The following is a 13,891-nucleotide window of genomic DNA, read 5'->3' as shown; positions in this document are numbered from 1 at the left end:
TCCAAGAAAGCACTGAGGTCCTGAGCTTGTGACCACTGCCATGTATTGCCACGGACACCTTGGGAAGGCAGAAGCTGCAGATCTACCCAACATGCCAAGCCCTCTACCTCCAAGGCCAAAACTCACGTGTGTCTAGAAAGCATAATTGGCACCAAATCCCAGTCAGATGCCAGAACTGCGGCCCTTTCCTGGCTTTGCCCTCAGACAGGGTACCTCTAGCTCCTCACCCCCCTCCTCAGCCACACACATGTATTAGGAACACTCCTGCTACAACCCCACCTCAGGCTTCTGCTGCAGTTGTCAGGCCGTTTAGAGAGGCAGTGCAGCCCAGCTGCCTCGCTGTCTTGGACACCAGAGCAGCAAGCTTTGCACGGGTCATTCATCTGGAAGTGCTGTTCGAATTAACTGCTACAAACACTGCATGGAAGCGTGATGGAGGGGAAGTTCTCATTGTCCCAAGTGTATCCCAGTGACAGAGTCAATGCTGCAGATGTACTGGTGCTTCTGATTAAAAATGCACTGGTTGTGAAGTTTGCCCTAACCAGAGCTCCTGTTTGAACTCCATCAGCTCTTCCAAGCTTGTACTTATTTCTCCAGACCTTAAAAAGCAACCAAATTCAACCAGATGCAAACGGCTACAACCCTGCTTACAGCCAGTCTTAGGCATGGAATCTGCATGAACGCATAGCGTGTGAAGTATTCCAGGTATTGCTACACATACCCATTTGGAGGAGTAGTGCTTAGCTTAAATGCACTCTCTCCTCATACACAAAGCCAGAGATGCTGCTGTCTCAACCCCCCACCGCAAGGTCCAATTTTTTTCCCCAAAGTAACCAGTGGAAAAAAAATTCAGAACGGCAATTCAACTGGCATTGAGACCCAGAAGGAACATCCCACCCTTTTCTCTTAGCATCTCCAGTGGGTCACAGTTCACATCAAGGCATTTTGCTTTTTATAACGAAGGTTAAAGTGTCTAGGTTGGAAACCTACTTTAAAAAAATTGATGCACATCTCTGAAACCACTCTGGAAATTTACTACCCACAGTAAATATTTCAAACAAGTTAACTCATAAAATATTGACACAGAGGAAGGTTATTTTTGTGGCACCTTTTAACTGACTCTTCTAGGAGAAATTCTAGTGCTTTCGAGAGAGAATGAGGCTCAGAGAGAAAGGGCAAGCATGTTCTCGCTTTCCCATCTGTGCCCGGATTCCCATCTGGAAATCTTTTGTAATACCTGAGCTCTCAGTGAGCACATTCCCCCCGTCTCAGATCCCCAGAGGTCTTAGCTGTTCAACAAAAAGGAGATTATTTCTGAGGCAGACTTGATCTTAGTTTCTTAAAAGGAAAGAGAGATGGGCCAGCACTGAAGAAAACATCCTGGCAGTGGCTGATAGTGCTCCATGCAGACGTATCAATCAGGCAGCCAGCAACACAAACAATGACTCACCCTCAGCTGTGAGAACCGCGGTGGTTTCTGGGGTGGCTCCTCGTATGGTCTGTCCGCCAAGGAGGCAATGATTCGCTTCCGATGGCCAAGCAGATTCACCTTCAGCACCTGGAGCCAAAGGGGAAGGTTAGCTCGGTTCAAGGAGGGTGGGCAAGGATTTCAGCATCCCCCTGAGCATGTCGTGCAGTTTTGTATCTTCTAGTCAAACTAATAGCTGCCAGTTTTCGGCTGAGAATGGGAATTGCTCCACTGCCGAGCCTTCCCCCGTCACGTTTGCTGATACTGTTCAGCATCTCTGCTGTACAACATAGTGACATTTCTTGTCAGTTTCATCCCAAAGCAGAGAAATTTGGTACAGCATGAAATATACTTCTCCTCCTAATTCAGTGCATATATACAGCTCCACATTGGCAAGCTGCTGCGTAAATAGGACCTTATCCATCAGCCCTCCTCGCACCACCTTGTGAGATCGGTCAGCATTAACCCCAGGTAACAGCTGGGGAAACCAAGGCACAGATGGGATAAGTGACGCATCCGAAGTCACACACAAGTTAGCATCACAGTTGAGATTAGAGCAGAGCTGTTGCTTGTTTTCAACCCAAAACTTAAGCCACTAGATCATGCTGCCTGGCACCCCAACTGCATACAAATAACTACTGTTTACTTTTTCAGGGTGCAAACCCTAAAGAAGAATCACTGCAGTTGACAGGTTACAGTTTAATTACACAAAAGGGCTGTTTTAAACTCAGGGCTATGCAAGCATCAATCACATGAAACGGCAAAAAAGAAAGGAAAGGAATCAGAATAGACCCATTACAGTTGGTACCCTCTCATTCATACCAAAGAACAGTTCTACGTATTCACAGGCTCTCCCTGAGTTAAGACAGTCTCAAGCATTTTTCTAGTCCTCGAGTATTTGGAATGAAGGTGCTGGGGCACAGAATCATCCTACACTGGCGCTGATTCTCCTTGCACCTTCATATTTGAAGAGTGCTATGACATTGCTGCATTGGGTCTAACAAACCATTCTGCAAGTCGTACCCATCTGGAGAGAACCTGTGCAGGATTAATAGCAAAGCCAATACCTACATTTACTATTTCAAGCTCCCAGAGGTTTTTCACAGTGTCAATGGAGCTGTAGCCACTCGACAGGAAGGACTGAATGTAGTCCTGCAGCCCCAAAGAGTCAAGCCAAGCAGGAACCGAAGGCTGGCTGTTCCCATCGCAACCCAGAGATTTCACCTAAAAATGGGCAAGACAAGAAAGGGTTAAAAAGCCTCTGGGGATCCCAAACAGCTCAGATTCCAAAACCCACAAAGGCTACAATTAAAACCGAATGTAACTAAACAATTATAATGAGAATTTGTACAGTGACTTCCACATGAAGATCTCAAAGCATTTTGTAAGAACCCTGGGGCCAGGTAAGCATTTTTCCCATTAACAGGCGGGCAAACAAGGCACCGAGGTTCACCAACACGCCCAAGGATGCACAGTGAGAAAAATCGAGAAAGAATCCAGGAATCCCAACTCCGAGTCCCGAGCTGTGCTCACTGGATAGCATTCCCTCCCTTCTGCATTTACCCTTTAAAGCACAGCACCGCACAGCAGCCCAGTGGGAATACGTTCATATTCAAGTTGTAAGTGTCTTTAGAATGCAGCGAAGTGCGGACACCAATCAGCTGTCTATTTGGCTGCGTACTTTCGGCGGAGGTGCTATTCCTGAAGCAGGACAGTTGCGAGAGCACAGCTTTCCTGTCCCACCCCTGGCTTTAGCCTGAGAAGCGATTTTTCTTGCCAAACATGACCTTAAGGTCTGGGCACTAGTAATTGGGCAGCTGGGTCCAGCCAGGGGAAGGGAGAGGCACAATCCAACACGTGTGCACTTGGAGAAGGCTGCCAGAAAAATGAGACCCAGGGAATGTTCCCAATACCAGAGGCTGGGAGGAAAATCTCTTGTTCGTCAATTTAATGCTCAGAAAAGTTGCTGTATTAAATAGCCCTGGAGGATGGAGTCCCTTGATTATCAGGTGACAGACAGCAGAAGGGCAGGCCCTCTCTCTGGCTTCCCCATCAAGCAACCTTAGTCCTGACTGGGACATGCACTGCAGAACTGAGTGCCATCTCCACGGCCCGTTCAGTCCTTAGCCTTGCTATTGAAAGCATCATAAAGGCAGTAGTAAGTGCCAAAAGTGCTGGTGGTTTTATGATGGGGCAACTGCCCACTAGCAACTAGACTGAAACCTCCTCTGAGCCCCACTCCCGAAGTCACTTCACAGCAATGACAAGGGCCAGTGTGGAGATCCAGCAGCGCACTAGCTAGCTTCAGCACCAATTTCAAGCCCCAATCCAAAGTAACTGGAGACGGTAACTGGCTGGTGGAAGAGGTGAGAACATTCTCATCTAGTCACATCCCACCCATCTCGCAGCTGACCAGGTCCATCTGCCCTCTGTGACCACGCCCCAAAAACCATGTCCGAGGAGACTGCTAAGTTCTCCCTTCAACTCTTGGGCATACTTTCCTCTGACAAATGGAGCTGGAGAGTTGCTCCACTGAACACATGCCATTTATTTCATTTATGCACTAGCGGGAGGCACCCTGCTGCCCGCAGCCTGGATGACGCTCTGTTCCAAGTGCCTGAAATAGCCTCACTACACGCCACTGGTACAGATAAGGTAGCGTCCAATTTTGCAACACAGCCCCTGGCAAAGGCCTGAGAAATCACGTGCAAGAGGAAGACTGCCTTGTTTCAGTACCTAGCCAGGTTAGTGTATTAGCACTAATTCAAGCTGGGTCACAGGACCGTTGGCTGTAACTGGAAGTACTGCCATGAGGTTATATTGGGCACTTGCTGAATGTGAGAGAGAAGGGTGGCAGGCAAACTGAGGGCAGCTGTTACCCTTCTTAGATTTCACTGGCCATAACAAATACCAGAGCAATTAGACTTCACTGCAGCTGAAGACAGCTTTGGAAGAGCCGAAAGCTGAGTGAAGTTCATCATGCTCCTGACTACATTTGCCATTTGGGGCCCTGGCTGCAAGCGACAGTACCCCAAAAACAGGATGCTCAGAAAGCCATCGCTGGAATACCAGTGACCACGCTAGTACTTCCTGCCAGGGGCAATGCCTTATACATCCCTAGCACTAAAGGACTCTACTCTTGAGTCCTTAATGCAAGCTCTCCACAAGCCTCGTTGTTCTTGCACCATATGAACACACAGAGCAAAGCTCTCAGCGACCTGAGAGAGAGGCAGAGTTCCCCCCAGTGAAGCATGGTCCTCCCCGACACGCCTGCATAGCCCGCAGGATTCTCAGCTGCGGTTCCAAGGAGCCTGGTGTTCTGGAGCCGTCACTCAGCCCTGTAAGCCACAGCCTTCTGGTGGCTCGCTACAGTCCAGACGCACCAGTTCGTGCCCAGTCAGCTCAGCAGAAAAAAAATCCTCTGCTTCTCCACAAGCTTAAAACCCAAATACTATCCCTCTACTGGCCATTCCCATCTCTGGTGTGGGATGCTCTATTGATGCAGTCGTAAGCCCTCTTCTCGATGGCACTCTCCAAGAGAGTAGCTCTCCAAATAGCCAGGGACAGTATCTACAGAGGGATGGCTGGGGTTACATGCTTTGTTTTCTGTACCGCGGCCTCCACACCATAGCCATGCAGTTTGAGAGTTCCTAGCTCCATCCCCCCGCTCCCCACCTACGCTGCAGCAACTCAGCTACACACAGCGATTAATACAACTGTCACCTTGGGAAGGGGACGTGCGGCCTGGAGAAGTTTTCTGCGGTGCTGCGGGTCGCTAATCCCGATCTCCCGAAGGTCCTGATCTTCCATTACATTACAGCCCTGTGGAAACAGAATGAGAGAGACACGTGGCAGCAGAATGCAGCGGCAGCAAGACCAGCTCCTGAAGTAGGAACTATGTATGTTATAGTTACCTTCCCCTACCCTTCCTACTCTGCTCCCAGGTGAGAAAAGGGAGGCCACTCTGCAGCAGGGGAATATGCACGAAGCTTCACAGGAATGACTCCACCAGGGGGCAGAGCAATAAAATGCACTGACTAAGCATGCTTCATCTCTAGCCCCTTCACTCCATGGAGCCACTTGACAACATCATCTGCAGGTTTCAGTTGGATTTCCATAACGGACTCTCTACCAGGCTGATACCCATGAGATCTTGTAGCAGCTGGCACTCAAAAGCCATGCTGTAGCTTTTCAGTGCCCTCCCAGGATGCCCCCACGAGGAACGGGGAATTCCACAGACAGCCTCCCCTACAGTGGGGTTTCTCAGCTTCACATACCTACCATAGGGCCCACCACCTGCCATAAGCAGACAGCCTAGGCAGAAGTGAAACAAGTCACCAGGTGTACTGATGGGTTAATTCTGGAGTGTGCAGTGTGCTTGCTGAAGCAATTAAGGGATGAATGCATCTACCCCCTCCCTTCTCTCATTCAGTTTGTTCCACAGTATCTCTTTGCAGTCAATAGATTTCAGGACACTGATATAAGGGACATTCCTCTTTCCTATGTAGATGTTTTAATCAGCCATTTCTTTGATCATGGTTTAGCTACTCAAATCTCCCTACTGCATAAACAATCCCCTTTTGCGTATAAACAGAACCACTGCACACTGACAGGCAGGAGAAGCTCATCTTTGCCTAGGCTCCCTTGAGAACCAAAGAGAATAAATTGAATTTATTTTAGTGAGAGCTGGAGATCCAGGGAAGGTCAATATCTCTGTCATCTATCATTCATCTCCATGGGGACAGAGGCAATCCAGCCCTCTCCAGTGCAGAGGCTTTCATCATTAGATGCTGCTTTACAAAACTCATTATCTCGGTGTGAAGCGGGAATGAATGCGAGAGTGAGCACATGCAGACTGCGCTTCCTTCACTGATCAGAAACTACATGCCTGTCAGTATCCAGTAAGACCCGCAGCGTGCAGATGTAAGGCCAGATATGTCTCTTCCATCAGTGATATAGCCATACTGTAACAGCTACTTGAAAATCCATATCCAAACACCACTGACCCGTATTGCAGTAGTGCCCCAATCAAAGTCAGTCCCTCATTACGCTAGGTGCTGTACACCACTGTACACCTGGAGAGCCCAACTTCAGCTGCAGACATGCCCTCCCCATTCCTGAGCTGGCCACAGATTAAAGGTGAACTGCCAGGTCTTGGCTATTTCGGAGTTCGTTTTTATAAAAAATCTAGCTCAAGTTGGCTGCAGTGTCACTGAAAGTGTCCCATGACAAGAGGGGTCCATGTAGGGCAGGGAACCATAAGGGAAAGGGGGACTGAAAAGTCTAGTCAAAGCAGTGGAATTTAAAAAAAAAAAAAAAGTAATTTAGAGCCTCTTCCTTCTCTCATCCTTTAGGGGAACTATTTTAACAGTGGAAGGAGACGTGGCATAGCACCACCATTTAAAAAAAAATTAAAACACAAATGTAAATGTAGCGAGTCACTCAGTGTGGGGGTGCGTTAGCAGCTTACAGGTGCTGACGGTTCTCAACCCTTCAACGCATCTGCAGCATATGGCAAAACTCTACAAGTATATGCTCCGGGATGGAGTGTTTATCAAAGGGACCCTCTCATTAGTCTACAGCATGTTTTAGGGGCCTGTAGGGTATCAGTGCATGCACATGCAGACTTCTTCCAGGCTGAGCTGACTGATCTTTGTTTTAAAAACTAAATTCATCAGGCACCCTTTAAGCAGCTGCAACACTTGAACACCTGGGAGCTGAGTGACTGCTCTTGTGGTAGTGGCCAGAGTGTTTCCTCTCTCACAACATGGCAGCAGTCATTGGTGCTGCATGATGAAGACTAACAGTCCCCTCCCCACATACCCTGCTCATGACAGCAGATAATACTGACAGCTACAGCCTTCGCTTTGCCCAGCACAAAGTGCAGCAGGCCTTACCCTTAAAAGAAGAGCTATTCCTTTCAATAGAGAGATCAGCACTTAAAGGAACAGAGGGAGTGCTTTGAAGAGCATGCACAGTCCAATGTATTTGGGAGCACTGCCCTCAGGTCAGGCTGCAGAGAATTATTTAACTACAAACAATAGTGGCAGATTAAGTCACTGAGTGACTGGAAAACAAGGCTCCCCGCGTGGTTCAGCACTTGCAGAACAGGAGTCAGAAAGGCAGATGAACACCTTCCCCACTCCAACTACAGCGAACAGAAAGCACTGAAGCGTCAGGAAATGCAGGCGCAGCAGGTCTCTGCAGAAGAGTGTCTGAAGTTGATAGCCACAGTACCAGAGCATTCGTGTGTGAGCGCTGTTTAAAACAGTGGAAAGAGCTTGGCACAGAGAGCCTCTAGCTTACCAGGGCCATTCCTTCCATGCTTTTCAAAAGGTCAGTTTTTAAAGGCACTGAGGAATTCAGCTCTCTGGTACCAGCTGCTGCTCCCAATCTGGAGGAGTTCTCATGCCTGCCTTTGTGGGGTTTCACCTCAGAAAGAGAGCGCAATGGTACAGCAGGCACGTGAAGGAGTAGTGAGCTGTCAGCATAGGCAAACTTTTTCTTTTTAAAGCTAGCTATCCTTCGCAAATCTAACAGACGCCAAAGACTCTGCAACAAGGGCTCAATGGAGCACTTAGGTTTGATTGTTTGGCAATAGAAAACAAAATAGGAAGCACTACAGGAAACCCTTCAAAAGGTTACAAACATGCTCGCTTCTACGCAAAAGAATAAATGGACAAATCAGACATCAAGAATCATAACATGCAAAAACCAGTTGGAGAATACTTCAACCTCCCTGGACACTCAATAACAGACCTAAAAATGGCAATTCTTCAACAACAAAAAAAACTTCAAAAACAGACTCCAACGAGAAACTGCAGAACTGGAATTAATTTGCAAACTGGACACCATCAAATTAGCCCTGAACAAACACTGGGAGTGGATGGGTCATTACAAGAACTAAAAACTAAAATTTCCCCATACTAATTTTCCCCTACTGTTACTCACACCTTCTTGTCAACTGTTTGAAAGGCACGACCCTGATTATCACTACAAAAGTGATTCTTCCTCTGTTGATAATAGCCCACTTTAATTGAATTGTCTTGTTAGAATTGGTAACGCAACCCCCATCTTTTCATGTACTATGTATATATAGCTTCCTCCTGTATCTTCCACTCCATGCATCTGATGAAGTGGGTTCTAGCCCATGAAAACTTATGCTCAACTAAATTTGTTAGTCTCTAAGGTGCCACAAGGACTCCTCTTTTTTATGCTGGCTTCTGTATAGCGAACAGTTGTCTTGTAAAATACACACAACCCTGTCAAAAGGACAGAAAGGCTCTTCATGAGTTTAAGCTCCTACAGTCTCCACTGGGATGCAAGAACAGCAGCAGGGGTGGGAAACCATAAAAGCTCTCTGAGACTAGCAGGCCGGGGAGCCATGTAACTTGCACCAGCTCGAGGAATTGAGAGGGAAACAAGGCTAAACATTAGCAGGGTTAGAGAACTCTTCGGGCAGGCAGGTTTTGCTCTCATGGGCAGCAGTTACACTCAGGTTTGTGAACAGCTACGGCCTACAAGTAGAACGCACCCAATGCTGTTCCCACTCACATGTGGGGTGTGAATCTGTGCCGTCTCTCGGGGAGTGGGGAGAGTAGGAAGCTGAGGGATCTTTAAGTTATGTTGCACCAGTCTGATCTGGGCTGGAGCAGCCTCCTGGTGCTGTCTGGAATCTCCAAAGCCCAGCCAGAAATGAGGCCTTTAGGTGCAAGGAGGAGGATCTCGCTCTTGGGGTTTCTCAAAGCTTATGGAGGTACAGAGGTGGTCAGTTGGCTTGCCTGAGTTCCCACAGCAAGCTGGTGTCAGAGCCAGGATTCAAACTCAGGAGTTCCTGGCTCCCAGTACAATGCTCAGTCTTCTCTATCCCAATACTGGGGCAAGACCCTTTACTTTGGCCATCAAGAATTCCGTGCTACTGTTGCAAGCTGCAAGCATGCACGCACACACTCTCCAGGACATGGCTTACAGGACACCAAACGTTTTCCAAGTGACATTAACTCAAGCAGCAGGAAGAGCTATTTGGGCCCGAATGAAAGAAACAAGTGTGATGGCTGCACTTGATTTGTTTTAATGTAGATGCAGACCTTCTTTACATTTTGAATCATGCTCATTTCAAAAGACAGAGCCCATTTCCAGTCTCTCAACAGTGGTCTAAGCACAGGGCTGGTAGCAAATAGTTCTGCTGTGAACATGTGCCTTACGCAGAAGTTTCCCAAGCGAGGGCCGAGCCTGAGAGGCAATGGACTTGCCCCCTCTTGCTGGAGCAGGCTTAGGAATGTTGGGTTGGCCCTCAAGCCAAGCATGAGCACAAAACCTAATGTTTTATGAACCGAGCCTATTTCTCCTCACCATCTCTCATTTTTACGCGTTGCATTAAAATCCCTCATGGCCAATCAGCATATTAAGGGGACTTAACAAGTAGACAGCATTACAACTCCCAATCAATCTCTAAGGTCTTTCCTGTAAGTGATCTGCAGTTTACAGGAGTATCCTTGAAACCCATCCAGATTCCATCTCTAATAAAAAATAATCTGCCATTACAGGAAATAATTAAACACAAAGGCTAACAATCTTTTAGCCTTTTGCCAACCAAACAAATGAGCTGCTCCTCTTCAGTCTCCCAACTGTTCATGGTAATGTGTTATCCACAGGGAAACCAGGAACATTCTGTCAAGATACACCACTGATGCCTTCAGGTTCACCTCCTTGAATTCCGATACAGGACTACAATATGTATAAGGAAATCTCCCCCCAGCCTGCTTTTATTACAGAACCTCTGGAAATCCTCTCTTGCCAGGCAGAACCAGAATGTCACTGAACAGGCCTACTTCTCAACTGCAGGTTTTATTGATAAACATGAAATGTACCACTTCTGTGACTGACATAAAGAGCATGAACTGAGCGGACGGGGGAGAGGCAGGATTTTCCTAGTGTTCAGATACAGGATCGAGAGCGATGAGATCATGTCCCTAGTCCTTGCTTCACTTTCCTCGTCTGTACAATAGGGATAACCATCTGATTCAGTGCGGGCAAGGCTCAGCCTAAACCCAATGTCTGAAGTGCTTTGAGCACCTCCAGAAGAAGCGACAGGCAAGTCCAAAGGGTGAGCACTGGCACACCTGAGCAGCATCCTCTTCACATCAAAGCCAACAATGCAATACGAACATTTCCTGGGGCGAGAACACTGGCACAGATCAGTGTGTGTGGGGGGTGCATACACACACCAGTGGTGCTCTGACTATGGACATACAAGCCATTGATGACAGCACTTTTTAACAGCAGCTTTACTCTTTCATCATCTTGACAACTGAAATGCTCTTTTGTCTTTCCCCCAGCCACGGGGAACTAAGCATTATTATTTAGACTGGGGTAGTGCTCCCAGCTTACTAGGTACTTTCTATACAGAGGAAGATAGACAGTATGCTACAGGGCAGGGTCCAAGAAGATGCTCATCTGTGATCCCTTAGCAATGAGTCACTGACTGTGCACCTGACCTGCCTAAGGAAGTACAAGCTTTTGAAGAGAGGGTCTGTTTCAGTAACGTGTGATATGTTGCATTGTAATTAGACAGCCTCTAAATCTTCAGGTGTCTCATTAAAAGAAAGAACACAAAGTCAAAGACCACGTTGTGCCAAGACAGCCTCCCCTCGCTGCTTAGGCGTGGTCTACACTACGCGTTTAAACCGATTTAACACTGTACCTGTCCACACTACTAGGTCCTTTATATCGATATAAAGGGCTCTTTAAATCGGTTTCTGTACTCCTCCCCGACGAGAGTAGCAGCGCTAAAATCGGTATTACCATATCGGATTAGGGTTAGTGTGGCCGCAAATCGACGGTATTGGCCTCCGGGCAGTATCCCACAGTGCACCACTGTGACCGCTCTGGACAGCAATCTCAGCTCGGATGCAGTGGCCAGGTAAACAGGAAAAGCCCTGCGAAATTTTGATTTTCATTTCCTGTTTGCCAAGCGTGGAGCTCTGATCAGCACAGATGGCAATGCAGTCCCAAATTCAAAAAGAGCTCCAGCATGGACCGTACAGGAGATACTGGATCTGATCACTGTATGGGGAAACAAATTTGTTCTATCAAAGCTCCATTACAGAAGACAAAATGCCAAAGTGTTTGAAAAAAAATCTACAGGCTACACAGTGCTGCATGACAAGCATAACGGGAAGCCAGAAACTCAAATGACGCTCATGGAGGAAGGGAGGGGGTACTGAGGACTCCAGCTATCCCACAGTCCCCAGCAGCCTCCGAAAAGTATTTGCATTCTTGGTTGAGCTCCCAATGCCTGTAGGTTCAAACACATTGTCCGGTGTGGTTCAGGGAATAGCTCGTCAATTTACTCCCCCCTGCCATGTGAAAGAAAAGGGAAAAAAATAGTTTGACTTCTTTCAGTGTCACCCTATGTCTACTGAATGCTGCTAGTAGATTCGATGCTGCAGCAGTGAAGAGCAGTATCCACTCCTCTCCCCTGCCCGGTGGCAGACGGTGCAGTAGGACAGGTAGCTGTCCTTGTTATCAACCCATGAGTGCTCCTGGCTGGCTTCAGGTGAGGCTGGCCGGGGGCGCCTGGGTGAAAATAGGAATGATTCTTGGTCATTCCCAGTAGATGGTACAGAACAGCTGGTAACCGTCCTCATCATAGCAACTGGGGGCTGAGCTCCATCAGCCTCCTCCCTTTCCTGTGTAAAGAAAAGATTCTGTCCTGCCTGGACTGTCATAGCAGCAGCATGCTGGGCTCCTCTCCCCCGCACCGCTTAATGTCCTGCCTGGACTGTCATATCGGTGGGAGGCTCCCTCCCCCTCATTTTATCTCTCTAACAAGTCACTGTTTCTTATTCCTGCATTCTTTATAACTTCATGACACAAATGGGGGGGACACAGCCACGGTAGCCCAGGAAGGTTGGGGGAGGAGGGAAGCAACAGGTGGGGTTGTTGCAGGGAGCACCCCCCGTGAATGGCATGCAGCTCATCCTTTCTGCGGGATCTGGCACGGAGCAGCTGTGTTCTCTGATACACTGGTTCTCTAATACACTTGCCCCACATTCTAGGCAGGACTGACTATTTTTAGAAACCATAAAGGAGGGATTGACTCGGGGAGTCATTCCCATTTTTGCCTTGGCGCCCCAGACCAACCTCAGCCAGGGGCACCCATTATAGCAGCAAACAGTACAGAACGACAGATAACCGTCATCTCATTGCCAATTTACACCAGCAGCAGACGGTACAGAACGACTGATAACCGTCTCTGCTATCATGCAAAAGCAAATGAATGCTGCTGTGTAGGGCTGGAGTAGCGCCTCTGTCAGCAGCATCCAGTACACATACAGTGACCGTAAAAAAAAAAAAGCTGAACGGGCTCCATGGTTGCCGTGCTATGGCGTCTGCCAGGGCAATCCAGAGAAAAAGGGCGCGAAATGATTGTCTGCCGTTGCTTTCCCAGAGGAAGGAATGACTGACGACATTTACCCAGAACCACTCGCGACAATGATTCTTGCCCCATCAGCCACTGGGCTCTCAACCCAGAATTCTAAGGGGCAGCGGAGACTGCGGGAACTATAGGATAGCTACGGAATAGCTACCCACAGTGCAACGCTCCGGAAATCGACGCTAGCCTTGGACCATGGACGCACACCGCTGAATTAATGTGCTGAGTGTGGCCGCGTGCACTCGACTTTATACAATCTGTTTATAAAACCGGTTTATGTAAAATCAGAATAATCCCGTAGTGTAGACGTACCCTGAGTGACCCCAAAGTGAAATGGCAAAAGCAAAGCTGCTGAAATCTGCCAGAATTTCTCCTCCAACAGGGAACTCTGCAAGCACTTAGCTACCCAGTTTTCACATGCTGTGCCTTATGCACAGTCTGGCCTCATTCTATCCTCCTTCTCCAGCCAAGGAAAAGCCTAAGGCAAAAGGAGTTGGGCGTCGGACGTGTAGCCTTATCCAAACAGCAGAACAGTTTAATGAGTCCCAGCTGCTCAGCTACATTCACACTAATATGACCTCTGCTTCTGTCAGCAAGCTTGCACACCAAAGACAGGCCCTGGATGGCAGGACAGACCAGGTATAGGGAATGCTAACTATTAAAATAGCAAATGAGGAATCTTATCGTAATTTTCCCAGATTGAACAGGATCCAGCAAACGGAAAAGACAGCCTGGTCCAGTCATTACAGGAGTCAAAGCAACCCCCTTGCCTTTATTCTTCATTTGAGAGGTGAATCTGCATTGTCCAGAATCTCTACTACTGCTGTTACTGATTCACTTTCTGCAGAGTGTTACTTGGCTGCTTGACCAGTTCTCTACCCAAGATGCTACACATTTGCTAACTCACCCACCAGCATGAATAGTAACAGAGCAATGCCCACCCTCAATCCGAGGTCACTGCACAGCCATTAAGACTTACCACCTTA

The 13,891-nt window shown here is 47.9% G+C and overlaps 1 protein-coding gene across 7 annotated transcripts in view; it reads right to left on the bottom strand.

Annotated features, from left to right (window-relative positions):
- The window catches only part of ANKS1A (ankyrin repeat and sterile alpha motif domain containing 1A), a 175,074-nt gene that overhangs the window by 22,102 nt on the left and 139,081 nt on the right, over nt 1–13,891 (bottom strand). For all 7 annotated transcript variants that reach the window (XM_050953009.1, XM_050953010.1, XM_050953012.1 and 4 more), the window contains 3 exons: nt 5,192–5,290; nt 2,540–2,692; nt 1,451–1,558 (listed from right to left, as the gene is read on the bottom strand). In XM_050953009.1, coding sequence (XP_050808966.1) covers nt 1,451–1,558; nt 2,540–2,692; nt 5,192–5,290 — 360 coding nt within the window. The remainder of the gene's footprint in view (nt 1–1,450; nt 1,559–2,539; nt 2,693–5,191; nt 5,291–13,891) is intronic.

This window comes from Gopherus flavomarginatus, chromosome 5 (assembly GCF_025201925.1).
Source record: "Gopherus flavomarginatus isolate rGopFla2 chromosome 5, rGopFla2.mat.asm, whole genome shotgun sequence".
NCBI classification, from domain to species: domain Eukaryota; kingdom Metazoa; phylum Chordata; order Testudines; family Testudinidae; genus Gopherus; species Gopherus flavomarginatus.
This window is presented reverse-complemented; position numbering and strand designations above follow the sequence as displayed.